At 40.6% G+C, this 27209-nt stretch overlaps 1 protein-coding gene across 1 annotated transcript in view; it reads left to right on the plus strand.

Moving 5' to 3' along the window:
* RNF144B (ring finger protein 144B) overlaps positions 1 to 27209 on the plus strand; it is a 219733-nt gene that overhangs the window by 160618 nt on the left and 31906 nt on the right. The window contains exon 11 of the mRNA XM_089918402.1: positions 5510 to 5638. Coding sequence (XP_089774528.1) covers positions 5510 to 5638 — 129 coding nt within the window. The remainder of the gene's footprint in view (positions 1 to 5509; positions 5639 to 27209) is intronic.

Consider the following 27209-nt stretch of genomic DNA (forward strand, 5'->3'; position numbering starts at 1 on the left):
CTTTGTTAGTTGGAAGATTTTTAATCACAGTTTCAACTTCAGTGCTTGTGATTGGTCTGTTCATATTTTCTATTTCTTCCTGATTCAGTCTTGGCAGGTTGTGCATTTCTAAGAATTTGTCCATTTCTTCCAGGTTGTCCATTTTAGTGGCATAGAGTTGCTTGTAGTAATCTCTCATGATCTTTTGTATTTCTGCAGTGTCAGTTGTTACTTCTCCTTTTTCATTTCTAATTCTATTCATTTGAGTCTTCTTCCTTTTTTTCTTGATGAGTCTGGCTAATGGTTTATCAATTTTGTTTATCTTCTCAAAAAACCAGCTTTTAGTTTTATTGATCTTTGCTATCACTTCCTTCATTTCTTTTTCATTTATTTCTGATCTGATCTTTATGATTTCTTTCCTTCTGCTAACTCTGGGGTTTTTTTTGTTCTTCTTTCTCTAATCGCTTTAGGTGCAAGGTTAGGTTGTTTATTCGAGATGTTTCCTGTTTCTTAAGGTAGGATTGTATTGCTATAAACTTCCCTCTTAGAACTGCTTTTGCTGCATCCCATAGGTTTTGGGTCATCGTGTCTCCACTGTCATTTGTTTCTAGGTATTTTTTGATTTCCTCTTTGATTTCTTCAGTGATCTCTTGGTTAGTAAGTAGTGTATTGTTTAGCCTCCATGTGTTTGTATTTTTTACAGATCTTTACCTGTAATTGATATCTAGTCTCATAGCATTGTGGTCGGAAAAGATACTTGATACAATTTCAATTTTCTTAAATTTACCAAGGCTTGATTTGTGACCCAAGATATGATCTATCCTGGAGAATGTTCCATGAGCACTTGACAAAAATGTGTATCCTGTTGTTTTCAGATGGAATGTCCTATAAATATCAATTACGTCCATCTTGTTTAATGTATCATTGAAAGCTTGTGTTTCCTTATTTATTTTCATTTTGGATGATCTGTCCATTGGTGAAAGTGGAGTGTTAAAGCCCCCTACTATGAATGTGTTACTGTCGATTTCCCCTTTTATGGCTGTTAGCATTTGCCTTATTTATTGAGGTGCTCCTATGTTGGGTGCATAAATATTTACAATTGTTATATCTTCTTCTTGGATTGATCCCTTGATCATTATGTAGTGTCCTTCTTTGTCTCTTCTAATAGTCTTTATTTTAAAGTCTATTTTGTCTGATATGAGAATTGCTACTCCAGCTTTCTTTTGGTTTCCATTTGCATGGAATATCTTTCTCTATCCCCTTACTTTCAGTCTGCATGTGTCTCTAGGTCTGAAGTGGGTCTCTTGTAGACAGCATATATACGGGTCTTGTTTTTGTATCCATTCAGCCAATCTGTGTCTTTTGGTGGGAGCATTTAGTCCGTTTACCTTTAATGTAATTATCGATATGTATGTTCCTATTCCCATTTTCTTAATTGTTTTGGGTTCGTTATTGTAGGTCTTTTCCTTCTCTTGTGTTTCTTGCCTAGAGAAGTTCCTTTAGCATTTGTTGTAAAACTGGTTTGGTGGTGCTGAACTCTCTCAGCTTTTGCTTGTCTGTAAGGGTTTTAATTTCTCCATCAAATCTGAATGAGATCCTTGCTGGGTAGAGTAATCTTGGTTGCAGGTTTTTCTCCTTCATCACTTTAAATATGTCCTGCCAGTTCCTTCTGGCTTGCAGAGTTTCTGCTGAAATATCAGCTGTTAACCTTATGGGGATTCCCTTGTGTGTTATTTGTTGTTTTTCCCTTGCTGCTTTTGTTTTCTTTGTATTTAATTTTTGACAGTTTGATTAGTATGTGTCTTGGCGTGTTTCTCCTTGGATTTATCCTGTATGGGACTCTCTGTGCTTCCTGGACTTGATTAACTATTTCCTTTCCCATATTAGGGAAGTTTTCAACTGTAACCTCTTCAAATATTTTCTCAGTCCCTTTCTTTTTCTCTTCTTCTTCTGGAACCCCTATAATTCGAATGTTGGTGCGTTTAATGTTGTCCCAGATGTCTCTGAGAGTCTCCTCAGTTCTTTTCATTCCTTTTTCTTCATTCTGCTCTGCAGTAGTTATTTCCAGTATTTTATCTTCCAGGTCACTTATCCGTTCTTCTGCCTCAGTTATTCTGCTATTGATTCCTTCTAGAGTAGTTTTAATTTCATTTATTGTGTTGTTCATCGTTGCTTGTTTCATCTTTAGTTCTTCTAGGTCCTTGTTAAATGTTTCTTGTATTTTGTGTCTTCTATTTCCAAGATTTTGGATTATCTTTACTATAATTATTCTGAATTCTTTTTCAGGTAGACTGCCTATTTCCTCTTCATTTGTTAGGTCTGGTGGGGTTTTATCTTGCTCCTTCATCTGCTGTGTGTTTTTCTGTCTTCTCGTTTTGCTTATCTTACTATGTTTGGGGTCTCCTTTTTGCAGGCTCTAGGTTCGTAGTTTCCGTTGTTTTTGGTGTCTGTCCCCAGTGGCTAAAGTTGGTTCAGTGGGTTGTGTAGGTTTCCTGGTGGAGGGGACTAGTGCCTGTGTTCTGGTGGATGAAGCTGGATCTTGTCTTTCTGATGGGCAGGTCCACGTTTGCTGGTGTATTTTGGAGTGTCTGTGGACTTATTATATTTTAGGCAGCTCTCTGCTAATGGGTGGGGTTGTGTTTCTGTCTTGCTAGTTGTTTGGCATAGGGTGTCCAGTACTGTAGCTTGCTGGTCGTTGAGTGAAGCTGGGTGCTGGTGTTGAGATGGATATCTCTGGGAGATTTTCACCATTTGATATTATGTGGAGCTGGGAGGTCTCTTGTGGACCGGTGTCCTGAAGTTGGGTCTCCCACCTCAGAGGCACAGTACTGACTCCTGGCTGCAGCACCAAGAGCTTTCATCCACACGGCTCAGAATAAAAGGGAGAAAAAGAAGAAAGAGAGAAAGAGAGAAAGGAAGAAAAGAAGAAAGGAAGAAAGAAAGAAAGAAAAGAAAAGGGGGAGCGAGGGAGGGGGGAGGGAGGGAGGAAGGAAGGAAGGAAAGAAAGAAAGAAGATAAAATAAAATAAAGTAAGATAAAATAAAATAATTATTAAAATAAAAAATGATTATTAAGAAAAAAAATTTTTAAGAAAAAAACCCCAAAAAACAAACAAAATGGACGGATAGAACCCTAGGACAAATGGTGGAAGCAAAGCTATACAGACAAAATCTCACACAGAAGCATACATATACACATTCACAAAAAGAGGAAAAGGGGAAAAAATCATAAATGTTGCTGTCAAAGTCCACCTCCTTAATTTGGGATGATTCGTTGTCTATTCAGGTATTCCACAGATGCAGGGTACATCAAGTTGATTGTGGAGCTTTAATCCGCTGCTTCTGAGGCTGCTGGGAGAGATTTCCCTTTCTCTTCTTTGTTCTCACAGCTCCCAGGGCTCAGCTTTGGATTTGGCCCCGGCTCTGCGTGTAGGTCGCCGGATGGCGTCTGTTCTTCGCTCAGACAGGGCGGGGTTAAAGGAGCCGCTGATTCGGGGCTTTGGCTCACTCAGGCCGGGGGGGGAGGGAGGGGCACGGAGTGCGGGGCGGGCCTGCAGCGGCAGAGGTCGACGTGACGTTGCACCAGCGTGAGGCGCGCCGTGCGTTCTCGCGGGGAAGTTGTCCCTGGACCCCGGGACCCTGTCAGTGGCGGGCTGCACAGGTTCCCCGGGAGGGGGGTGTGGATAGTGACCTGTGCTCGCACACAGGCTTCTTGGTGGCGGCAGCAGCAGCCTTAGCGTCTCATGCCCGTCTCTGGGGTCCGCGCTGATAGCCGCGACTTGCGCCGTCTCTGGAGCGCCTTTAAGCAGCACTCTTAATCCCCTCTCCTCGCGCACCAGGAAACAAAGAGTGAAGAAAAAGTCTCTTGCCTCTAAGGCAGGTGCAGACTTTTCCCAGGACTCCCTCCCGGCTAGCCGTGGTGCACTAGCCGCCTGCAGGCTGTGTTCACGCCGCCACCTCCAGTCCTCTCCCTGCGCTCCGACTGAAGCCCGAGCCTCAGCTTCCAGTCCTGCCTGCCCCGGCGTGTGAGCAGACAAGCCTCTCGGACTGGTGAGTGCCGGTCGGCCCTGATCCTCTGTGCGGGAATCTCTTCGCTTTGCCCTCCGCAGCCCTGTTGCTGCGCTCTTTTCCGCGGCTCCGAAGCTTTCACCCTCCGCCACCCGCAGTCTCCACCCGCGAAGGGGGCTTCCTAGTGTGGGGAAACCTTTCCTCCTTCACAGCTCCCTCCCACTGGTTTAGGTTCCGTCCCTATCCTTTTGTCTCTGTTTATTCTTTTTTCTTTTGCCCTACCCAGGTACGTGGAGAGTTTCTTGCCTTTTGGGAGGTCTGAGGTCTTCTGCCAGCGTTCAGTAGGTGTTCTGTAGGAGTTGTTCCACGTGTAGATGTATTTCTGGTGTATCTGTGGGGAGGAAGGTGATCTCCGCGTCTGACTCTTCCGCCATCTTCCCCTCGTCCCCAGGACCCTTTTAGATGTTGACTTGCTTCCAGTCTGGATCTGGGAAATTTATTTTTTATCACTGTCTTTAAATAAATGCAGTGTAGTAAAATAGTTTTGAAGTATTTTTTGTCTAAATATCCCGGGAATGATAAAATATCTCTTTCTAAGAATGTTGACTCATACTTTTGCTAATTTATTAGCTATATCCCCTTATTATTAGCCTTGTACTTTGCTTGACTCAGAGGTTTCTTTCTGAATCTTACAGTCCATGTTCAGATGATTACTATGATGCATCTGTTTCCCTTAATCACTGGGCTAATGGGCATTTACTAAATTCTTCTAGTTATTTCTTCTGACTTAGATATGAGGTCCTCTTTCATTTATGTTCTATTTTTATCTATTGCTGGGGCATACTGTCTTACTGGCAGATTTTTGAAGCCACAGGGATTAAATGTCTAGAGTGGACACTTTGTTCCAGTTTGATGGAAGAAGACCAAACATTCCTGAGCTCTGCTTGTAAATCAATGTCCCAGCCTCAGTCTGGGTTTTAAAATTGCCCAGGTGGGAATGATAAGAGTCCATCAGTTGCTCATTTTCATATCAGATTTTTGTAAGGTTCAAATGACCTATTTAACGTCAATATATCTTGGGATCTCATGAAATTTTCTGTCAATGTTCTAGGCTTCACTTGGCCAGCCTTTATTCTTCTGTCCCTTCCTTGAGGTGCCTTACTTCGTAACCTAACCACTAACTCCAAAGCAGACCTGCCTCTTGCTCTGCTTCCTGGCAATGATAAAATCATCACTCTTACTGCTGTGGTAAAGGAGGGTCGAGGAAGCCATGGAGAAAAACTTCTACCTGGGGATACCAGAGGCTCCTTTTTTTCTTCAAAGTTATGGTGTAACATTGCTGTGTAAGAGTAAGAAATGGATGAACTCAACCTCTGTCTGTAGCTTCCCTGAGAACCAAAAAAGCAAGACACAAGTGCTCCAAAGAAGCTACTTGCCATTGTACCCTCAGGTGTTGGCTTTTGATCCTGATCACTTTTGCATTTTTCCTCTGAAAGCCTACATCTTGCTTTGTTTTCTTCCAGATTATCACCTGGTTCTCCTGAAAGAGAAGGTGATACAGCCCAGAGCCTTTGCTGAGAAAGATGTGTTCCTCAGAGGGAAAAACACAGGACAGCTGTTGTGGAGAAGCTTTTGGGCAGTTAATGGAACAGGTGAGGTCCTTTAAGGCTTAAATCAGCTGAGGGGTGAGATGCTCTCTAGAAACTTGGGTCGTAACCACCCATCTTAAATATTCCCCTCTGCTGATGTCATGGGCAATGGAAGCCCTCCTGTCGTGGCTGAAAACCATCCTGAAGAAAATCAGCATCATGGGGTGGGTGTGGGGAGAATGGGAGGAATGTCACTGGCCAGGAGGCCGGAGGTGCCCCAGGAAGCTGTTTCCTCTGAATAGTTAAATGGCTGCCTCTCAACTTGCACAATGTCACATTGAATTTGAAACAGGGAACTTTTTATATTTTTCCCCTGATTGTGCTGGCACCTGGCAGATGCCTATTTACCACAGGCATCAATACACATAGTAATCAAAGGAAATCAGAGGCACAGATTAGCAACAGCTGCAAGTCATTAGTGACAGACATGGGAAAGCACAATTCCGCACCCAACTTTGAAATAACCAATATGAGTATTTCAGAGCATGAGGGTTACCGCAGGGCACTCGCTAACATGAGAGCAGCCAAACAATAGTTGGGCTTGTCTCTCAAGAGAGCCCTTCTTCTCAACGGCAGCGCCGCACTCTCCATATTAGAAACCAATCAATCACACGATATTGGTCCTTTGAGTGTCAGCTCTTTCAGAGTGTGTGTGTCCATCTTCAGATCAAAGGTTGTCTCAGCCGAGAAATAACCTCTGGCTGGTGGGAAAACTTATCTTCTATCATAATTTTAGTGGTGGGAGTTTGCATGTATTCCTGAGGAATTAATTATATCATTACCTAGTTGGAAACGGCCATATAGAGAGGAAAATAAGACATTCCCCTTTCCCATTTAATTTCATTTTTTCCACATTTCTATTTGAAAATCAGCTCTGATTGATAGCCGTTCACTTGGTAGTTAACACATTTTCGCTGGCAGCACTAACCTTAGCCTACTCCGGAAAATACTATTCAATTTTTAGCTTTTCCCTAATCAATTCATTCAGTGCCTCGGTGGAATACAAGTTGGTCATTTAAAAATTTCTAGCTGTTGCCTGATATGTCCCAAAACAAATTTAGCCAGCATGGGTTTCTATTTTAGACCATCTCTGGAAATGCAGATTTACTGTACAACTGGGTAATGGCCTAGAGATAAACAGACACAGTGAGCTGCTGTCTGATTAGCAGGACTGGGCAAAATTTAGCATCATATATATTGCAATAATTGGACCATTGGACCATAGGATGTAGATTAAATTGGTCTCTTCACTACATGTGGTCTCTTTTCCCTTTACTCAATATTAAGGTAGGATTATTATTTTTTCTGTTTTAGAAAATTCTCCTTCCCCTGCTCTTCTCCCCAAAAATATCTTCTGAAAGTTTTCCTAAAAATTCTTATAATAATAAGTAACTCATTTTGGAGATTAGGATAAGAAAGGGAGAACAGTTCTATCTTTCATTTAGTTCAGAGCCAACCATTAAGCATCAACTCTTTAACAGCAAGCAATGTGCTATTACTTTAGAAGAAAGCTTCCAGGGAACACGTATTCCATAAGGCCCATGGCACATCATAAGCATTCAGATGAATGTTACAGTCTTATGTGTTGTTTTTTAAACTTTTGGAGGAGAGAAATTATTTTATACTTGATTGAATACCATAATCTGTAGCCCTAAGGAGGAGCGAATTCTTGGGGTCATTTTATAAGGAAGAAAAACATGGTATTAATTCATAATTTTATTCACTCATTAATTCAGCACATATTTATTGAGCATCTCCTATATCGCAGGAAATTTTAGGCATTGCAGATACAGCAGCAAAATTAACAAATGACCTGATTATAATGTACTTGATTGATGATAAGGATATAGGCAGCTTACATTTGAGGTGGCAGCTTGACTACAATTCTTTATTGTATACAGCTTCTTTTTCCTTCCTCCCTCCCTCCTTTCTTCCCTTCTCTTTCCTTCCATCTCCCTTCCCTCCTTTCCCTCCTGCTCAGTTCCCTTTCCTTCACTCTCCTATATCCATGCTTTATGATTTAGACATTAGAGAGACTAAGCATGGTTTGTTACACAGAATTATTTAATAAAGTACACATTTTGAGAATTAATCTGTATTATTTAGGCTAAAACTACTATAACAAATGAAACCCCAAATTTCAGTAGCTTAACACAATAGATGTTAATTCCTTGCTCATGTAACAATCTAATGAGGGTGTTCCAGTTGGTGGGAGGCTTTCCTCCACACAGTGACTCAAGAACTTAGGTACCTTCCATCTTGTGACCCTGCCAGACCTTGGATCCTTTGCATCCAGCTGGTATAAAGGGAAACAGAAGGTTAAGAAGGCACAGCCATTTCTTTTTTAAATTTTTATTTATTTATTTATTTATTTTTATTTTTGGCTGCCTTGGGTCTTTGTTGCTGTGCGCGGGCTATTCTTTGTTGTGGTTCCCGGGCTTCTCATTGTGGTGGCTTCTCTTGTTGCAGAGCACGGGCTCTAGGTGCGTGGGCTTCAGTAGTTGTGGCACTTGGGCTCAGTAGTTGTGGCTTGCGAGCTCTAGAGCGCAGGCTTAGTGGTTGTGGTGCACGGGCTTAGTTGCTCTGTGGCATGTGGGATCTTCCTGGACCAGGGCTCAAACCCATGTCCCCTGCACTGGTAGGCGGATTCCTAACCACTGCGCTATCAGCGAAGTCCAGGCACAGCCATTTCTTAACCAACTTGGCCTGAAAGAGGCAAATGTCACTTCTGCTCATATACCATGGGGAGAGCTGACTGGATGGCCCCACCCAGATGAAAAGGGGATTGTGAGATTCCTGGTCTTGGGCTGCACAGATACTTTGAAGTGACAAGTCTATACCAAGGAAGTGGGAGGACAGGTATGAATAAACACAATTGTATGTCAGGCACCATGCTAATTTCTGAAGATGAAAAATGGGTAAGTCTAGGGTGGTGAGGGCCACACAGATACACAACTAACCAAACATGATATCCAAGTACTAAATAAAGTCATATGTGAGCACAGATGCAGGGACAAATACCTCACTCTGGAATGGATTCAGAAAGCAGAAGCTTAAAGCGCTTCATCTAGCAGAGAAGAGGAGGAGCTGAGAAGAAGCTCAGTATGTCCAGATAGTGATGAGCTGCTCAATGTGTCAGGTGTTCAAGAATGTGGGGGTAACTAGGCCAGATCAGAGAGGGCCTTGTGGGCTGTGCCTTTTGCACAAATAACTAGAATGTGAATGTGAATGTATGCTGTGCATTTGAGGCTTCAGACAGGTCTTTTGATCCCACTCCTTTCTGAAGCCCTTCTTGGATATGTCATTACATATGTGAAAGGAAGCTGATGTTTAAAACTTGAGGAGTCATATGTGACTTTTTAAGATGAAAGGTGTTTGGATTCTGAGAAGGGAAGTTATATCCTTGGCAGTCTTGTTCCTTACTGGGTAGGAATGTGTCACCTTACAAAACAGACATGTTAAAATGTATGAATTCCCCCATCTGATTTCAAGGTTGGTACTTCATCACACATTTAAGGTCCCTTCCCTTTCTCTTAATACTAGTAGTAGTGAATGTGCTTTATTATAATGCCAGAGAGAGCTTGGAGTTCCAGGTATCAAAAGAGGCTGAGGTTGCCTCAGCTGTTCTAGGTGGAGAGCACCTTGTTCCGTGCTGATTAAACTTGGCCTAGGGGACATGCCGAAGAGTAGGGTCACTATGGGATCAACATGGGAGGCCAGCTGCAAGATACACACATTGCTTTTCCCAAAAGTTTTTATAAACAGAATCAAGCTTTTGATATCCCTGTATTCCTTATCATATAACACTTATCATATAAGCTTATCTTTATCATATAGCACTGTTAATTTCATAATGAATATTTGCTTTCCTTTTTCGGTCGATAGTCTCAAGCTTGTTAGCAACTATGATCACCCCCTTTCTATGTCCACTTACATTTGAAGAGAGACTGGCACAGTGAAATGTATTTATATGTTTTATTTAGTAATCTAATGACTACTTAATGATATCTAGTAAAAGTTGAGACTCTGACTGGGCCTTGGAGTACAGAGAAGAGGGAGACAGAAATATGGGTGAACTGAGGTTTCTGCCTACATATGATAGACAAGATGCAGCTGTATATAAATAACTCTAATACAACACAAATGTGAAAAGTTCCATAAGGAAGGAGTGGACAGTAGGGAGAAAGAATTTGTTACTAGAGGAAATCAGGGAAGGCTGAATAGAACTTGAAGCTCAAAGAAGTTACCAGACGTTGGTCCAGGATTACATAGCCAGCTGCTGTCTGAGATAGAAGAGGCTCAGCTCTCTCGAGGCAGGGCTCCTGGCTTGCTGCACGATGCCAAGTCTGAAGGAAGATCTGAGGACGAAGGCAGAGGACACAAGCTCTCAGTTTTGCACGTAGGACAGCACATTTCTCCCAGTGGAGACTCAGCCAGTTGTGAACACATTTAGGGTTCCTTCAGAAAAAAGATGGTCCCATAGCCCAACTACCAACACAACCCGAAGCTCTGACTTCTGTTTTTATTTTTTATCCTGCAAGAGTAAGTCCAATTATCCTCATTGCTTTGGGTGTCAGAAAAAAAAAAAAAAGAGTTCCATGGGTTAGCAGGACTGCTTATAAGATATAAAGATAAATGATGACTACCAGAAAAAAAGTTTTTGAGAGGATGAAGAGACAGAATTTACTATAGATTGAAATGGGTAAGTGTTGTCCAATTGCCATTTTATTCTTTTACAGTAAAATACATAATAGAGAATGCTAGATTTCCTTTTTAGAACTTGGTAAAAATTATAGCAGATGAACATTAGGCAAAATCAAAGGGGAATTTTGCTCACATATGGAAGTTTATAAGGAATCTGGTTGAGTCTGGTTCCAGTATTTGCTGAAGTTTGTGGTTGTGTCAACAAAGATGGGTAAAGTAAGCATATTTTAGACCCTAAAGAGAGCAGCCTCATAGTCTGGAATAGAGAGTAGCTTTCAAATGGTTTAAAATGGGTTTGCTTTTCTTTCCTTCCAGCTGTGCCTAGTGCTGGGGAAGATAAACTGGCATGTTCTTTGTTACATAGCAACATACCCACCCAGGGGAGTGAGGCACATTCGATTTTCAAAATCTTAAGTCCTTTCAATCAGTTGATAGTGGAGTTGGGGAAAATAAACTGGGAGAAGCTGCGTAACCAGTATGGCACTCTAACACCTGAAACATTTTAGCCACCGTCTTCAAAATAAAGCTGACCGTCTCATTGGTAAAACTGGCCAAATGACATGGAGCAGCAGTTCAAACACCCTTCCTGGCATTTGCTTCTGCATCTTTTGACCTGTCTTGACTGCTGCTATTTCTCTCATACTCCAGTGGCTATAATTTGAATCATGTGGAGAAGGACTTTAATATCCAGGTGAATCTCTTAGTTTTACTTTTGTACCTCCTTGGTTTTACTTACTCTCTATTCTGATCAGAATTGTCTTTATTTTATGTATTTGATTAGCCTTCTGAGCACTATGGCCAAACGACCCTTTGGTAACCCAGTACTCCTTTGCTGTACCTCTATTTTCTCCTTGATGTAAATTCAGTTTTCTAAAGACTGGTGGGAATTTTGATCTTCTCTCTGTAAAACGCTCTGTAAATTTTGTGCTTAATAACTATTGTAATACAAAGTTTTTATAATCCCAAATCTAATACTGAATTTTTCTTGAAATGTTTTACGTTTGTTTTCTTTCTTCACTTCTATGGCTTAAATTAGGGGAATTTTGTGAAGACATTTAATTTTCCAAATCCACTTCTGGTCCTAAAAGAACAAAGCCTACATTTTGAAGACAAAGGATTTTTAAATAGCCTTAATATTAGGAAAACATTAACAAAAATGTTAACATAACATATTGTTTAAAGCTTCTTCTAAGTGTTCGCCTAAATCTCCTCTGTGAGACAGGGACTCTGACTGGTGTATCTCAGTCCACAGTGTCTACACAGAGCCTGGTGTGTGACAGGTATTCAGAAATAATTTGTTATATGTTGCTAAAAAATATATTTTCTTGAGGTATCACTTCACACTGGTCAGAATGGCCATCATTAAGAAGTCTACAAATAACAAATGCTGGAGAGAGTGTGGAGAAGAGGGAACCCTCCTGCACTGTTGGTGGGAATGTAAATTGGTGCAGCCACTATGGAAAACAGTATGGAGGTTCCTCAAAAAACTAAAAACAGAGTTGCCCTGTGATCCAGCAATCCCATTCCTGAGCATATATCTGGAGAAAACTATAATTTGAAAAGATACATGCACCTCAGTGTTCATAGCAGCACTATTTACAATAGTTAAGATGTGGAAATAAATGTCCATCAGCAGATAAATGGATAATGAAGATGTGGTATATATACAATGGAATACTACTCAGCCATAAAAAAGAATGAAATAATGCCATTTGCAGCAACATGGATGGACCTAGAGATTATCCTACTAAGTGAAGTAAGTCAGAAGGAGAAAGACAAATACCATATGATATCACTTATATGTGGAATCTAAAATATGCCACAAATGAACTTACTTACAAGATAGGAACAGACTCACAGACATAGAAAACAAACTTATGGTTACCAAAGGGGAAAGGGGGTGGGCGAGAGATAAAGTAAGAGTTTGAGATTAGTAGACACAAACTACTGTACATAAAATGGATAATCAACAAGGACCTACTGTATAGCACAGGGAACTATACTCAATATTTTGTAATAACCTATAAGGGAAAAGAATCTGAAAAAAATAGATATATATGCATGTATAACTGAATCACTGTGCTGTACACTGGAAACTAATACAACATTGCAAATCAACTATACTTGAATAAAAATATAAATATATATTTTCTAATTTGTGCATCAAAGCTACTTTATGAGGCTGAGATATCCAGTTGATTCTTATTACTCATGGTGCTTATGTTCTATAAAGTCATCAGAAACACTGAATTAGTGAATACTGAACCACTGCTCCTCAGGCAAATGCATGGTTAAGTCCCTGTGAGCCTCTGTCACAACATTGTCATTAACCGATCAGTACCTAACGTTGCTTTACGTGTGTTTCTGCTTAAAGGCCCCTTATTTAATATATATTGTGTATTCATTTATATTGAACTCATGGCCAACACCACTATAACTCATGCCTGAACGAAACTTATCCAACACGTATTTAAGTCACATCACAGCCTTCTGTGCTTAAGAACACTAGACAGCACTTCATTACTACACTTGGGGACTATTTTTTTTTTTTTTTACATCTTTATTAGAGTATAATTGCTTTACAATGGTGTGTTAGTTTCTGCTTTATAACAAAGTGAATCAGTTATACATATACATATGTTCCCATATCTCTTCCCTCTTGCGTCTCCCTCCCTCCCACTCTCCTATCCCACCCCTCCAGGCGGTCACAAAGCATGGAGCTGATCTCCCTGTGCTACGCGGCTGCTTCCCACTAGCTATCTACCTTACATTTGGAAGTGTATATATGTCCATGCCTCTCTCTCACTTTGTCACAGCTTACCCTTCCCCCTCCCCATATCCTCAAGTCCATTCTCTAGTAGGTCTGTGTCTTTATTCCTGTCTTACCCCTAGGTTCTTCATGACATTTTTTTTCTTAAATTCCATATATATGTGTTAGTATACGGTATTTGTCTTTCTCTTTCTGACTTCATTCTGTATGACAGACTCTAGGTCTATCCACCTCATTACAAATAGCTCAATTTCGTTTCTTTTTATAGCTGAGTAATATTGCATTGTATATATGTGCCACATCTTCTTTATCCATTCATCCGATGATGGACACTTAGGTTATTTCCATCTCTGGGCTATTGTAAATAGAGCTGCAATGAACATTTTGGTACATGACTCTTTTTGAATTATGGTTTTCTCAGGGTATATGCCCAGTAGTGGGATTGCTGGGTCATATGGTTGGGGACTATTTTAAAGAGTGAAATCACCAAAAAAAAAAAAAAAAACACAAAAAAGTGTGCAAATATTGCACTAAACAGATCACGAAAGGGATATTTGTCTGCAGTATGAGAGTTGACACTGGAAGCCTGAGTGTTGCCTTGTCCCACCTCAGCTGGGAACACGCATGTTCGGTGACTCAAATTTTTTGCCACTCTGTGCATGTGCATGAATGACTGAAAGCACCATGGGTTTTGATTTGGGGGTTACAAATAAATGTTAGCAAGTAGGTGAATTTGCAAATATGGAATCTTTGAGTAGTAAGGATTGGCAGTATTAGTATGTCCTTTTTGCGTATTTGGAAACTCCATAAAGAAACTCCAATTTCAGAAAGATTTGTCTGTGGTCATCCAAGTGGAACTGAAACCTGTCTCTTCTGACTTCTGGGTCAGTGTCCATTCCAACATCCGCAGCTCAGGAAGTGGAGGGAGAACCTACAGTCAGGCTCATTAGCACACAGATAGTGCCCGTTTTTTGAACAATGTGTGCTGTCTGTGCTTAAAGTTATCAAGTTCTGTAATTTGAAATGACTCACTGAAAACTTTCTTGCAAATTATCTATCTTGTAACTCGTAGTGTTTCTCATTATATTAAAAACAAATAATCACTGAAATATTGTTCTACTATGCCTGTGAAAGGAAAAATAATTAGGGCTTATTCTCACATATAGATTACATTAGTTCAAGAGGGAGCATTATAACTCACTGCTTTGTTCTTAGAGAATAGTCAGTGCTTGTTACATGCAAGGTACCACTATTAGGAGGAGGCTGGAGAGAGAAGATGAAGAGGAGGTGGGTCACTGCCTTCAAAAATATCTTGAGGGGGGCTTCCCTGGTGGGGCAGTGGTTGAGAGTCCACCTGCCGATGCAGGGGACACGGGTTCGTGTCCCGGTCTGGGAAGATCCCACATGCCGTGGAGCGGCTGGGCCCGTGAGCCACGGCCGCTGGGCCTGCCCATCCGGAGCCTGTGCTCCGCAGCGGGAGAGGCCACAACAGTGAGAGGCCCGCATACCGCAAAAATAAAAATAAAAATATCTTGAGGGTTATTCTGTGCTGGTTTTGTTCCTTCATCCTCTACAGATGCCAGATAATTCAGGGTGCTCAGCTCTATGTAGAAAAACCAAAATTAGATTAAGACTTTAATTTTAGACCTATAATACCAAGGTGACTTAAAACACAGCTTTATATCCTAATGTTGGAAATGAGAAGACAATAACTGTTGCTTATGTAATATTAATTTTACGACACTCCTCATTTTTCAAATTTTCAAAGAAATTTCCCATATGTATTCTGTAGGACATTAGCATTCTTACGAGATCGCAAAAGATACTCTAAGGAAAAGGTCTTTGAAGTCAAGAGAGTTTGGGTTAAATGTGGTTAACCAGCTTTCTTTAGTAAAATATTAAAGCCTACTTACTTTACTGGCGGCTTCTGAGAGCTGCTAATAAGCTTGTGTGCGTGCTCACTCTCTCAGAGCATCTAGTTGCAGAACACTCAGCAACATCTCCTGTTCTGCAGATCATGGTTTGGAAAATGTTGTCATGTGATATTAGGTACAAATTCCAGGGAAGGCGAAAGAAGAGAAAGTAAAAATTTCCATTCTGCTAAGGGAGGTGGAAAAGTCAAGTGAGAGTGATCACATTCCCCGCCCTATACTACTGTAGCATCCTCCCATGTGAAATTAGGTCTCTGGCAGCACTTCTCTATGCATAGAGACAGTATCTACTACCTGCCCTCAGGCGAAGGGAACAGAGTTCCCTTGAGCCCATGCGGTGCACAGTGGACAAACCTAGTGAATCTCTTTCCTGGTTCTTGGGGCTCTGGGGAGTCTGCAGGAAGGATGTTCTTCACAGGCAAGTGTCAGGCCAAAGGTTTTAGAAGTGTGGAGCTTGTAGTGGGCTGGATGGTGGTCTTCCTCCCCAACAAGAGCCGTGTCTATACTGAACCTTTGAAGGTGGCCTTATTTGGAAATAGGATCTTTGCAGGTGTAATTAAATTAAGGATCTTGAGATGAGATCATCTTGGGTTATTTGGGTGGGCACTACATCCAACGATAAGCATCCTTATAAGAGAAAAGGCAGAGGGAGGCTTGAGATGGAAAACCACGTGAAGATGGAGGCAGAGATTGGAATTATGTTGCTATAAACCAAGGAACTCCTGAAGCCTTCAGAAGCTGCAAGAGGCAAGAAGGCTGTTCCCCTAGAGGCTTTGGTGGGAGTGCAGTCCTGCTGACACCTTGATTTTGATCCTCTTGCCTGCAGAACTGTGAGAGAATAAATTCCTGTTATTTGAAGCCACCAAGTTTGTGGTGATTTGTTGTGGTAGTCCTAGGAAACAAATACAGGGCTCTAGGTAAGGAAAGATGGAAACTGACAGAGAGGTGGACAAGGCTAGAAAATGAAGACTGATAAATTCAGATGTCGAGGGTCATCTCATTCCAGAGGGCCTTATGGAAAGTATAGATACAAAAATCTTTACAAGCTTTCACATGGTAAATAAGGGTCACACTGGTATAAATAGCAAGCTCATGGCCAGGTACTAGGGGAGGACTGAAAGAAAGATGTGTGTGGATTGTTTGGAGAGCAAGGTCACCACAGGAAGTGGGGAAGGATGTTCTACTGCCTGGCAAAGAGTTAGAAAGGGGTACCTCTGGGAGAATAATAAAAGATGGCTTGGCAGAAAAAAAAATTTTCCGTTGCCTTGGAGAAATCAGTGGTATTAGTGGTCTTGTGAATGGGTTTCAGAGTGAGGTCAGCCCATAGCTAGCAGGGTCCTTGACTACCGCTGGGATCCACATCTTTCAGGATGCAGGAGAGCATACAGTGCAGGACACTGTAGTGTGAGTTTCAGGAAAATGTGCCCTAAATAAAAGACTTTCCACGTATTCAGCTGTTGCAAATGAAGCAGGAACAAATTATTAACAAAGCAAAAATTTGAAAAATTTGTTACTGTTTCTGCCTTCTAGGGGAATGGCATGATATGTTCTTCCCAAGGGAATGATTCTGTTGCTTTGGAAAAAGCCCTGATAGACTTTCTGACTGAGAAAAACAAGACTTCTGGAGCATATGGAGGAGTAATCTAGATTGAGGGGGCTGTGAATGGAGAGGGAAGAGGGCTGTGTGAGGAGGACAGAGGAGGAGCAGGGACTCCCAGGAACGCAGAGGGAGGTGCTGCGTGGCCTATGAAGGAATATGGCTTCTGAACATTTCTTGTAGTACAGAATGGGCAGCACGCATCTACCATTGTCTGGCGCTGAGAGGAAGTTGTTTCCTGCTCTGTGCTGCTCACTATTACCCTCTCACCACCAGTAAAATTCTACTGTGTGCAAGTCTTGTTAGGGATGCTTTAGGAAATGTAGAAAAACCATGGTGTCCAGTGTGTGTGGTGGGCAAGTAGAGATGGAGCAGCAGGTGGTGGCAGGTTGTGGAGTGACTAATTCAGCAGAGGCAGAGGCACAGCCTGAGGGAGGCTCTAGGCTTCCTGCCATGTATGGTTTGGGAGTTTTGTCTAGTTATTAAAAGGAGGATTTATCCCAGAAGAATGGGGGGGGGAATCATTCCGACTGGAAGTATCTGGGCACCTGAGTAAAATCAGATATGCTCAGGAGTCAGTGGGTGGGTAGGGTTTGGGTGTACTTACCTGTTTGAGGGGAATTTATCAGCTTATTTTACAAACCACTGAATTATTTTATGTTGTTAAACTCAATTAACTCTTTGCTGAAACATCTGCCCTCTATATTCAGAATATTACTAAAAGGCTGTGTATGCATAAGGGTATGTTTGGAGGGGGAGAGTGGATATTAAATATTGGGGAAAGTGGAGGAAAACTATGCCAATTAGGTAATGCCATAAAGCCATTGACTGGTGACGCATTGAACAAGGAGCAGAGAGAAGTGGGGAAGGCACTCTGACAAAAGGTGTTGGTGGGACCCATTGTGGATGATTGCAGGAAAAGCAGAACGTTGTAATCTGGGAATATCCCATTGAACACTGATATGTGAAATCATTTTGAGAATGGAGAAATGGTTGGTTTGAATCTGCTTGGTAAAAACTAATGAAAGTGGGAACTGACGCTAAATGTGTTCCTTCTGCCAGATTATGCTTACTCTTGTTAGATATATAAAGGTTTTAAATATTCAGTGGTGGGTAGGAGTATCATATCATTCAAGATTAAGATTCCATTTCACCCAAGGCTGTCAGATTTCTGTTAGTGTAAGTTAATAGGACATAAAATATTATTACTTTAGAGATTATAATGACCCGCTGAACAAGGGCTAATTTGGGGAAAAAAAATCCCCTATTGGTATTGGGGACCCTTTACTTTCCTATGATGTCTTCTTACGTGATTAGATGTACTGAATATGTCTTGTTTCCAACTCCTTCTGAGACTTGAAAGAAGATGAGATCACTCACTCCCAACTGGTCATTTCTCTCTGTAGATGGGAGAATCAGTGCTAATTGATACTTTTTATATTTAATTACACTTAATTTCTTCTGTCTGGCTGCCCTGAAACCAAGAAGAGGAAAACAGTATCTACATGAAAATCTTCTAACATAAACATTTCTTAACCTCATTTGCTGCAGAATTGGTTCAAATAAAGAATCCTTAAGATAAAAGCTGTTCAGAATGGTTTCTTATCTGTATTTGATCCTGTCTCTGGAGTCCCTGTTTCTGGAATATATCCTTGTGACTTCTGTGATGGGAATTTTCTCAGTCTTTTCTTCCCTAACATTTAACTCTTCTGTATTCACTAGTATTATAATCATTTTCCAGTCCTTTTGTTATTTTGTTTAAATTAATTCCTTAATTAGGTCCTTCTCTCTTCCTTTGAACCATCACCTATAGGGCTCTGGTCACAGTGCTCTTCCCAATGGCTTTGATGGCATCACCCCTCCTTCAAAAACCTAGTACTTTCCACTTCCTTCTGGATGAAGTTTCAACTTGGTCCCAACTTACTGTTCCCTATTTTCTACTATTCCCCGTACCTGTCAAGCTGTTTTTTTTTTTTTGTTTTGTTTTGTTTTTTTTTGCAGTACGCGGGCCCCCCACTGCTGCGGCCTCTCCTGTTGCGGAGCACAGGCTCCGGACGCGCAGGCTCAGCGGCTATGGCTCACGGGCCCAGCCGCTCTGCGGCATGTGGGATCTTCCCGGACTGGGGCACGAACCCGTGTCCCCCGCATCGGCAGGCGGACTCTCAATCACTGCGCCACCAGGGAAGCCCTGTCAAGCTGTCTTATTTGCTCTCTCCCCGGTGTCCTGTGTTTTCCCCGTCTGGAACATCCAACTCCTCCCTATCTCTGAATCCTGCCCATCATTCAAGAAGCAAAGCCCATCTCTCCTGCTCTGGAATGCCTTCTCTGACGGCTTCATTCAAATGAGATCTTTCCCTCCTTTAACATCCTATGAATTTATTGTCAGTTGCATTGATTTGGCAATCTAGGGAGTTAACCTAGGGGATCGAAAGGATAGAAAGTAGGGTTTGGGCAAAAAAAAAGAAAAAACTAAAGGATTCCAGTATGAACTTTTCTTCTTGAAGTTAATGGTGGTTCAGATAAATTTGCTAATCTCCACTGGCTTCCATTTTCTTTATACCTAAGATGGAGACAGACTATTCTGAATCTTCATGATTGTCATGGGGATTAACAAATGTAATATATGTAAAAGTCCTTGTAATCTGTAACGTCCTATACAGGTATAAGTTATCATTTCTGCTGTTAGAGATCTCTATTATTGATTGACTCTATCAAAACTCTCTGTTGTTATTTAGCTCTCCTGTATCTATACTTAATCAGTATAACTCACTTCACCAGCCAAGGTATCAATACAAATATAATGACATCACATGTTATTTTTCTAATTCATTGCTTGATCTACTCCCTACCCCATACCTACTGTTATTAGCAGGAAATCTGTTAACTCCCTCTTGGAATTTCCCGACAGCCCCCTTCTCTAATTTTTTAAAGATCAAGGGGTTTACTCCATCCAAAATGGACAAATCTTGTTTCTAAAAGAAAGGCAGAGAAAGGACTGAAAATTCCAGTTTGTCCACTGTTGAACATTGGTTTTGTCCAGCCTGGTGGACACTTCTGCATTCAGAAAAAAATCTTCTTGCAGGTCCAGATGCCTAGATAGGAGGGAGGGTACTAGAACTGGGACATTTCTGCCCAACGCAGATGCTTCAAATAGGCAGCCTTGCATCAGGTACCCCATTGGCTTGGCTGAGACTTCCTCAGAACATAATTCTACTTGCTTCCTTCTCTCCCTTCACAAGTGTCAGTCTGATCCGAAGACTCTCCTAACCTTCTCTTGTTCCTTTCCCCTTTAGTCTTGAGGAGAATTTCCCCCAAGAAATCTCTTGTATATCTAATCCTATCTTGATATATGTTTTTAGGAAGATCCAAAATGACACTGAAGGGTTTCCAGCCTCCCCTGTACTTACTAGAACTCTTAGACCCTTGTTTTGACCTTATGCTCCTTCTTTCCTGGCGAGCTCCACTTTGGGACTTCCCTTTCTTGCCAGTGGACCTTGGGTAAAAGCCTTTCTGGTCCTTCCTGACAGATGTCCTAATTGTGGATTTCCTGGAGTTTGAGGTGAGTTTTCTTTCCCTCCTCAGAAGACTCATAGTTTCTGCAAATTTTCTCACCCTATCCATGGAGCTCAGTAGTCAAGGGAAGAGACATCTTCTGTGTCTGCTTGTGATACCTATGTCCTGTTATATCCTTTTCTCAGACCACAGGGGTGCCTGTTACCCTTAGGCACCTTGAATTTACCCTTCAAAATTCAAGGCGGGGCTTCCCTGGTGGCGCAGTGGTTGAGAGTCTGCTTGCCGATGCGGGGGACGCGGGTTCGTGCCCCGGTCCGGGAAGATCCCACATGCCACGGAGCGGCTGGGCCCGTGAGCCACGGCCGCTGAGCCTGCGTGTCCGGAGCCTGTGCTCTGCAACAGGAGAGGCCACAGCATTGAGAGGCCTGCGTACTGCAGAAAAGAAAGGAAAAGAAAAGAAAAAAAAAAAAACAAGGCAGAAGCAGTTTAAGTTGTTTTTTAGGTTATTTTTTTCTAAAAACTTTTTTTTTTTTTTTTTTTGCTCCAGGTGACTTGCTATTTCCACCCCTGGACTTAATAGAGGCTTACATAACTTTAGGTATCCCTTCAGTGCATACCCTTTTCATACATTTTGTCTTACTTCACTATATTGTAAGCTTCGTGAAAGCTGCTTGTGTTTCAAATTGCTCATCTGTGAAATTGAGGTCTAGATTAATTATTTTAAAGAATCCTTTCAGTTGTATGATTTCTGTGGAAGATATAATATTAGAAATGGGCTAGAAAATGATTTTCTTCCCTTAAATATTGTGTCCATTATGTTTGGTAATCTACCTTTTATTTATACATAACATTTTTCACTTTGCTCGCATGCATTACATAATTTGAGCCTCAAATCCACCTTGTAAAGTGTCAGTAAATACTAGCTGCCTTTTACAGGTTAGAACTTGAGACTTGTTGAAGTTAAATGACAAGTCTCTTAAGTTCCTGGAGCAGTCACTGGGTCTGGTGCCCTTTGGCCTACTAATCCCCTAATTAAGATGCCGCATGATATTTTCTTTTCACTCCCTGCCCTGCGACTGCTAACTCATCCTTCATGAAGCACCTTTATGTTTCTCTTATTCTCAGCCATCTACACTTTGGGGCAGAGGGTTAGAGAAGATATCACAGATTCAAATGCCTAAAAAGGCCAGGCAGGATAAGAGACTGGGAAGGGGTGGGGAAGGCGAGGACTGACAAACTGAAGAGCACTCATCCTATCTGAGAGGGGTAATCCCTGTTCAGCCTTAGCGCTTTGTTGCCATCCAGGAATGCTGGCCCTGGGTTGCTCAACTTTCGGTTTTTCAAGCACAGCTGGAAATATATATTTTAATGGGAAATCTGCATTTTGAGATGCTCAAAATAAATGAAAAAAAAAATTAAAACCCTGTGAAGCCAAAACACATCTATAGGTGCTGTTTGGTCCCACAGATCCTCTGATTTGGAGGTATGAGCCATGTTTAACTAGCTGTGTTAACCTTCTCCCCCCCATAACCCACCCCCCCAAATCCTATGAAGTGATTTGGTGAATTTTGCTACTTTTATTACAAGTTTGGTATAAATAACATAAATAAGAATAGCAACCAATTGTTGGATGTCTGCTGTGTTCCAGGGAGTATGCTAGGTGCTTGACACACCTCGTCACAAATTCTCTTAGCAACCTTATGAGAGGTCTATTATTAGCCTGTTTCATAGATTAGGGAGCTGAGGCCCAGAGCTGACCTAATTTGCTAAGACCACACAGTAAGTAGTGGAACCAGGATCAAACCCAGGTTTCTGGCCTCAAAGTGTGTTCTTGCGGTGAAATGAAAAACGTGGTGCTTTCCCTCGTATGAAACAAGTCAAAAGTGGTCTCTTTGTATGGAGAACTTAGGCAAGCATAATCTTTTTTTTTTTTTGAGTGTAAGAGGTATGCTTTTCTTTGTGAATGTGGGTAGGAAGGGAAGAGAAAAGGGAGATTGCTCACAGTAGGAAGAGATCCTCCTTTCTTTCAAAAACTCTAAACCAGAAATAGACTCCCAACCTACTAGTGTTTGGCTTTTGTTTTCAGATTGTGTGCTTTGACCATAATGTCCTGTGAGATGGCCACTAGCTTACTACAGCTATCTTTTACTCCTACTTCAAAAAAGCAAAGTTCTGGGAAAAAAAAGATCTTTTGTTTAGGGTCCGAAGTCAAGTCCAAATATAACAAGATCCCAATAACTTCCTCCACCCTCTAGGGTTTAAAACCAAATTCCCTCTGCCCAGATGGCTTCTACAGAAAGAGCATTCCCCCACTGCTTCCTCTTTTTGTTGGCTGCCCACTGATTATAGCTAATGACTCCCAGCTGTACTGCCTCCGAAGACTAGGGGAAGATGAATCTTTGAAAAATAATTTAATAACAAGACTCTTCCAGGGATAGGTAGGGCTGATGCCAATCCTGTTGGAGCACTCCCTCATTCAGAATCTAGCTGGATGGTGGTGATTCGAAGAGAGGAGAGTTGCTATGTGCGTTTTGAAGCCCCCTTGGTGTTCCTTACAGGAATCTGATTGACTCTATTTCCTAATATTGGTTGAAAAAATTCATCTCCAAATACTAAAAAAAAAGTTAGATATGTGTAATATATACTTCTTTAGCTCCAATTCAGAGAATTTGAGGAAATATCTTTTAGGGCTGTGACTTTATCCAAGTAAGACATACTTTAGGATCAGTTTCCTTGGAGGATTTTCTAACATGCTTATATCATACTAATAATTTGATATTTACAAATTTTAAAACTTGGCATGCTGGAGTTTCCCTTTTGTCTTTGAAATATCAGGTTCTTTGAAAGATTTACTTCAAATACTATGGCCCATCGGAGGGAAAAAAAATGATCAAAGGTTTCCAGTCATGAAAACTGTTGATAACAGACTTGTTCAGATTGGTTGGTCTTGTCTTCTCCCCGCCCTCTTCCTCCTCCTTTTCTTCTTCCCTTTCCTCCTTTGCTTCCTCTTTCTTATTTTTCTTCCTTTTCTTTACTAGCAAAAATAACAGTCTGAATTGCTGGGTACACGGATGGGGGAGATCAGTAGAAATTTTACTGACCTAAAATTTGATGGTTTTCTCAAACCCTTTTCTAGAAGTGTTTCATGGCATTTGGAATCCCTCCTCCTCCATGGAGTCTTCTCCCAAAGCTGCAGACAAGATTTTTCCCATATGCCCATATAGAACTAAGTGTGGTGCTGAAGTTAGATACATTAAACCACTCAGTGGTTACTTCCTGTTCTTTCAGAACACTGGCTGAAGAGATCTTGAGCAGTTGATTACTGTGCTGTCTAGTTCTATAGTGATTTCTTTATGGATCATTGTATCTTCCTAGGAGATAATGTAGCTTAGTGGAAAGAGCATGAACTCTTGAGTCAGAGATAAGTTTGAACTTTGACCTGCCCCTTGCTTAAACTTTCTGAGCTTTACTTTCTTCATCTGTAAAATGGAACTTGCAGGGTTGCGATGAAGAGTAATATAATGTTTGGATACTGGTAAGATGTTTTATAGGCCTCTTGTTAAATACTTTAATTATGGTCTTTATTATTATACTCCCTATTCATTATATATTATATGCTTATATATTTATATATAAATATATATGTATATAAAATCTTTGTGGCAAAGAAAGTTTTCATAGGGCTTTCAGTTGGCTCAAAGGAAAAAGAGATAGTGGAATGTAGATTTCTATTATAAGGTGCTTATAATTTCAATCTTATTTTCATCTTGTTTTAATTTTCAGAGTAATCATGAGAGGTAGATACCATTAAACCCATTTTAAAGACAGGAAATTAAGTCCTGGAAGGGTTAAGTCCATTCCAAGGATAATATTTTTGGAGAATTTTCCATCATGGTTATTTTATATAAATTTGAAAACTTGATATTCTGGCATTTCTATTTTGGCTTTGAAATATTGGATCTTCTGAAAGGTTGTGTTCAGGTACGTGTTCCATTCAGGATTCTGTTCTCAAGAGTACAATTAAACATGCATAGTGTATCCTAGGGAAGCAGAGTCAACAGAAAAGGCCTGCTGCTTCTTTACAGTTACTACTAAGCATTAAGCCCTTAGAGTGCTGAGAAGATTTGCAGTTTGATTCAAGGGCTGACTCTCTTGGGAATAAGCTCAATAAGAGCAAAAGATAACTTACCATGAGAAACTTATTTAAGATTCTGGTTTCAATGGAATCTCATTTTTCTCAATATGTGTAAAATCCAGAGAAAAATAGTGCATAGTATACTGTTTCTGCCAGTTTACTAAAGGGGCAGATAAGGAGCTTAGCACTTTAATGGGAGTAGCTTGCCTCTCTCCCTTCCTCCTCCTTCCCTCCCTTCTTTCTGTCTTTCTTGTCCCTTCCTCTCCCCTTCCCTGTCCCCCTCATTCTCTCCTCTTCCTTCCTCCCTTCCCTTCCTCCCCTCTTTTTTGTTATTTGGCTGGGGCTGCATGCTTCACACACTTACCACCTCTTCTTTCTGTAATGAAGCCCCATTTCCTGATTATAGGGGGAGGCATATAATCTAGATTAGGAGAGTCAAATTCTCTCAACCAGGAATTGGGATATTGAATGTAGACACCAGGGACAAAGAGCAAGTAGAGCTGGGTCATGTGCTGGCTGGACCTTAGCAGGGCAGTCCACGGAAGGGCTCCTGCTGCTGACACCTGGGGCTGCTTGTGGTTCTTTCCCTTCCTAAGGCCTGATGGTTTATCTCTTCCATCATTTGGTGAGCTATCTCAGTATCTTCCCAGTACATTATTTTGATTAAATTAATCAGAGTTAATGTTGCTTAAAACCAGTCCTGTATGGTAGGTATTATACTTCACATTTTCCAGATGAGAAACGGAAGCTTTTTGAGGATAAATAATTTGCTCAAAATCATACTGTTAGGAAGAAGCAAAGCTGGTGTTCAAATTCAGCTCTTCCTGTCTGAAAAGCTGATATTATATGTGCTATGCTTCAGTGGCTTAAAGTGGAAAAAAAAAACAGTTGGAGAAAATATTTACGATGCTTGAGATACTCCACAAAACTTAACGGCCTTTAGATAAAAGGAGTTCTTAAGAATCAAAGAGGAAAAACTTAACATACTAATAGAAAAACTGGGCAAAGAACATGAATACCTATTTCTCAAAGAATTAATAACTGTGTTATTCATGTAGAAAAAGTTTAACCCTATCAACAGTGCAGAGGATGCAAATGAAAAGAATGGCATACCATTTTAAATCATATTGATTAAAAATTATAAAACTAAGTTTTGCAAAATTTTGATGAAAACCTTTCTCTTGTTATAGGTCAAAGTAAAAATCTATGCAAACTTAAGAGGGAAAAATTTGTTCAAATACATTTAGAATCCCAAATTTGTTCAAAACCTTTTGACTTAGACATTTATTCTATGGAAATAATCAGTGATATACTGAAAGATTTAGGAACTAGGATATTTATCCTAATGTTATTTATAATAGCAAAAGTAAGAAGTAAATTAAATGTCTAAAACTAGATGTCTAGGATATGATACAAAGTTTAAAAAAAAGTAGGAGGTCCAAATATTCATTCACTCAAGAATTATTTATTGAGTATGTACGATGTTCATGGCACATTCTAGGCATGGCAGAGACTGCCATAAACAATATAAAGTGTCTGTTCTCATGAGCTGACATTCTAGTGGGGAGACAACAAGCAAACAAATACATATTATGATCAATATCATGGATAAATATAAAGCAGAGTCAAGGGGATAAAAAGTGGTTTAAAGAAGGTGACACGTGAATCAAGATTTAAATGAAGTGCAAGAATAAGTTATGCAAAGATACAGGATATATCCATGAACTATTGCCATAATAATCTTGGGTACAAACCACCACAAAACTCAGTGGTTTAAGATAAGTTAAAATAATTTGTTCTCTCCACATAATTTATTCTCTCTGAGGTAGGTAGACAGGGCTTAGCTGATTCAGTGTGAGCTTGGCATGGCTTGGCACCAAGGTGAAAATTATGCCCAGGCCTGCATCATGTGAGTCTCATCCTTCTTGGACTAACAGGTCAGCTGGGGTGTGTTCCTCTCGTGGTGATGACAGAGGCACAAGAGGGCAAACCTCGCCATCCCAGCATATTGCAAACTGTTACCATGTTTGCTAACATTCCATTGCAAATTCCAAAGCACATCACCCCAACAAGCCTGTCAATGGGACAGGGAAGCATATTCCATCTAGAGTGGGAGAGGTAGGTGAATATTTGATGAACAATAATCCAAACAATTCCATGAGAGAAGAACATCCTAGGAAGGAAGAAGAACATGTGCAAAAGTGCTGTGTTGGTAGCAAGCTTAGTCCAATTAGAAGGCTAATGAGGTTTAAATAGAATAGGTGGGGGGGAGAGTGAGAGAAGACCAGGCAAGCAGGCCTACATCCTATAGGGTCTCTGAGGCAAAGGTTAGGTAAAGAGTTTAGATTTTATACGAGGGTATTAGGAAGGCATTGGAAGTTTTCAGCAGACAGATGAGAGTCTAATTTACATGTGAATAACATGACCCTAATTTTATATAAAAAGATATATGTCTGCCATAAGAAAAAGACTGAAAGTACCCAGACAGATATAAATAGCGGCTATCTCTCAGCAGTATGATTATGTATATAATTTTATATTGAATTATTTATACTTTATCATAGTTTCTAAATATTGAGAATAATCATGAATTGATTTTTCAAACAGTAAAAAAAATTATCTTAAGATTAAAAGGAGATCTCTATAGAGATCTCTTAGAAAATTGATTAGCAAAATACATCAGTAGACTAGTAAGCCACTTTAAGTTCTAATTTCTCTGGTCTCTACACTTGGAAGAACTGGTGAGTTAAAGTCGAATTATATTTGATTATGTTTTGGTTATATCTATATCCATCGATATATAAAATAAATGTATATTTAAATAGTAGCATATCTTTCATTTTATTATAAAATATTTCACACACACAGAAAAGTATAGACACTAATATAACAAAAAATCATGTATTTACCACTCAGCTCATTCC

The sequence above is a fragment of the Delphinapterus leucas genome, chromosome 10, assembly GCF_059928025.1.
Source record: "Delphinapterus leucas isolate spDelLeu-1000000601 "Yukka" chromosome 10, BTC_Dleu_Yukka2, whole genome shotgun sequence".
In the NCBI taxonomy this organism is placed as follows: domain Eukaryota; kingdom Metazoa; phylum Chordata; class Mammalia; order Artiodactyla; family Monodontidae; genus Delphinapterus; species Delphinapterus leucas.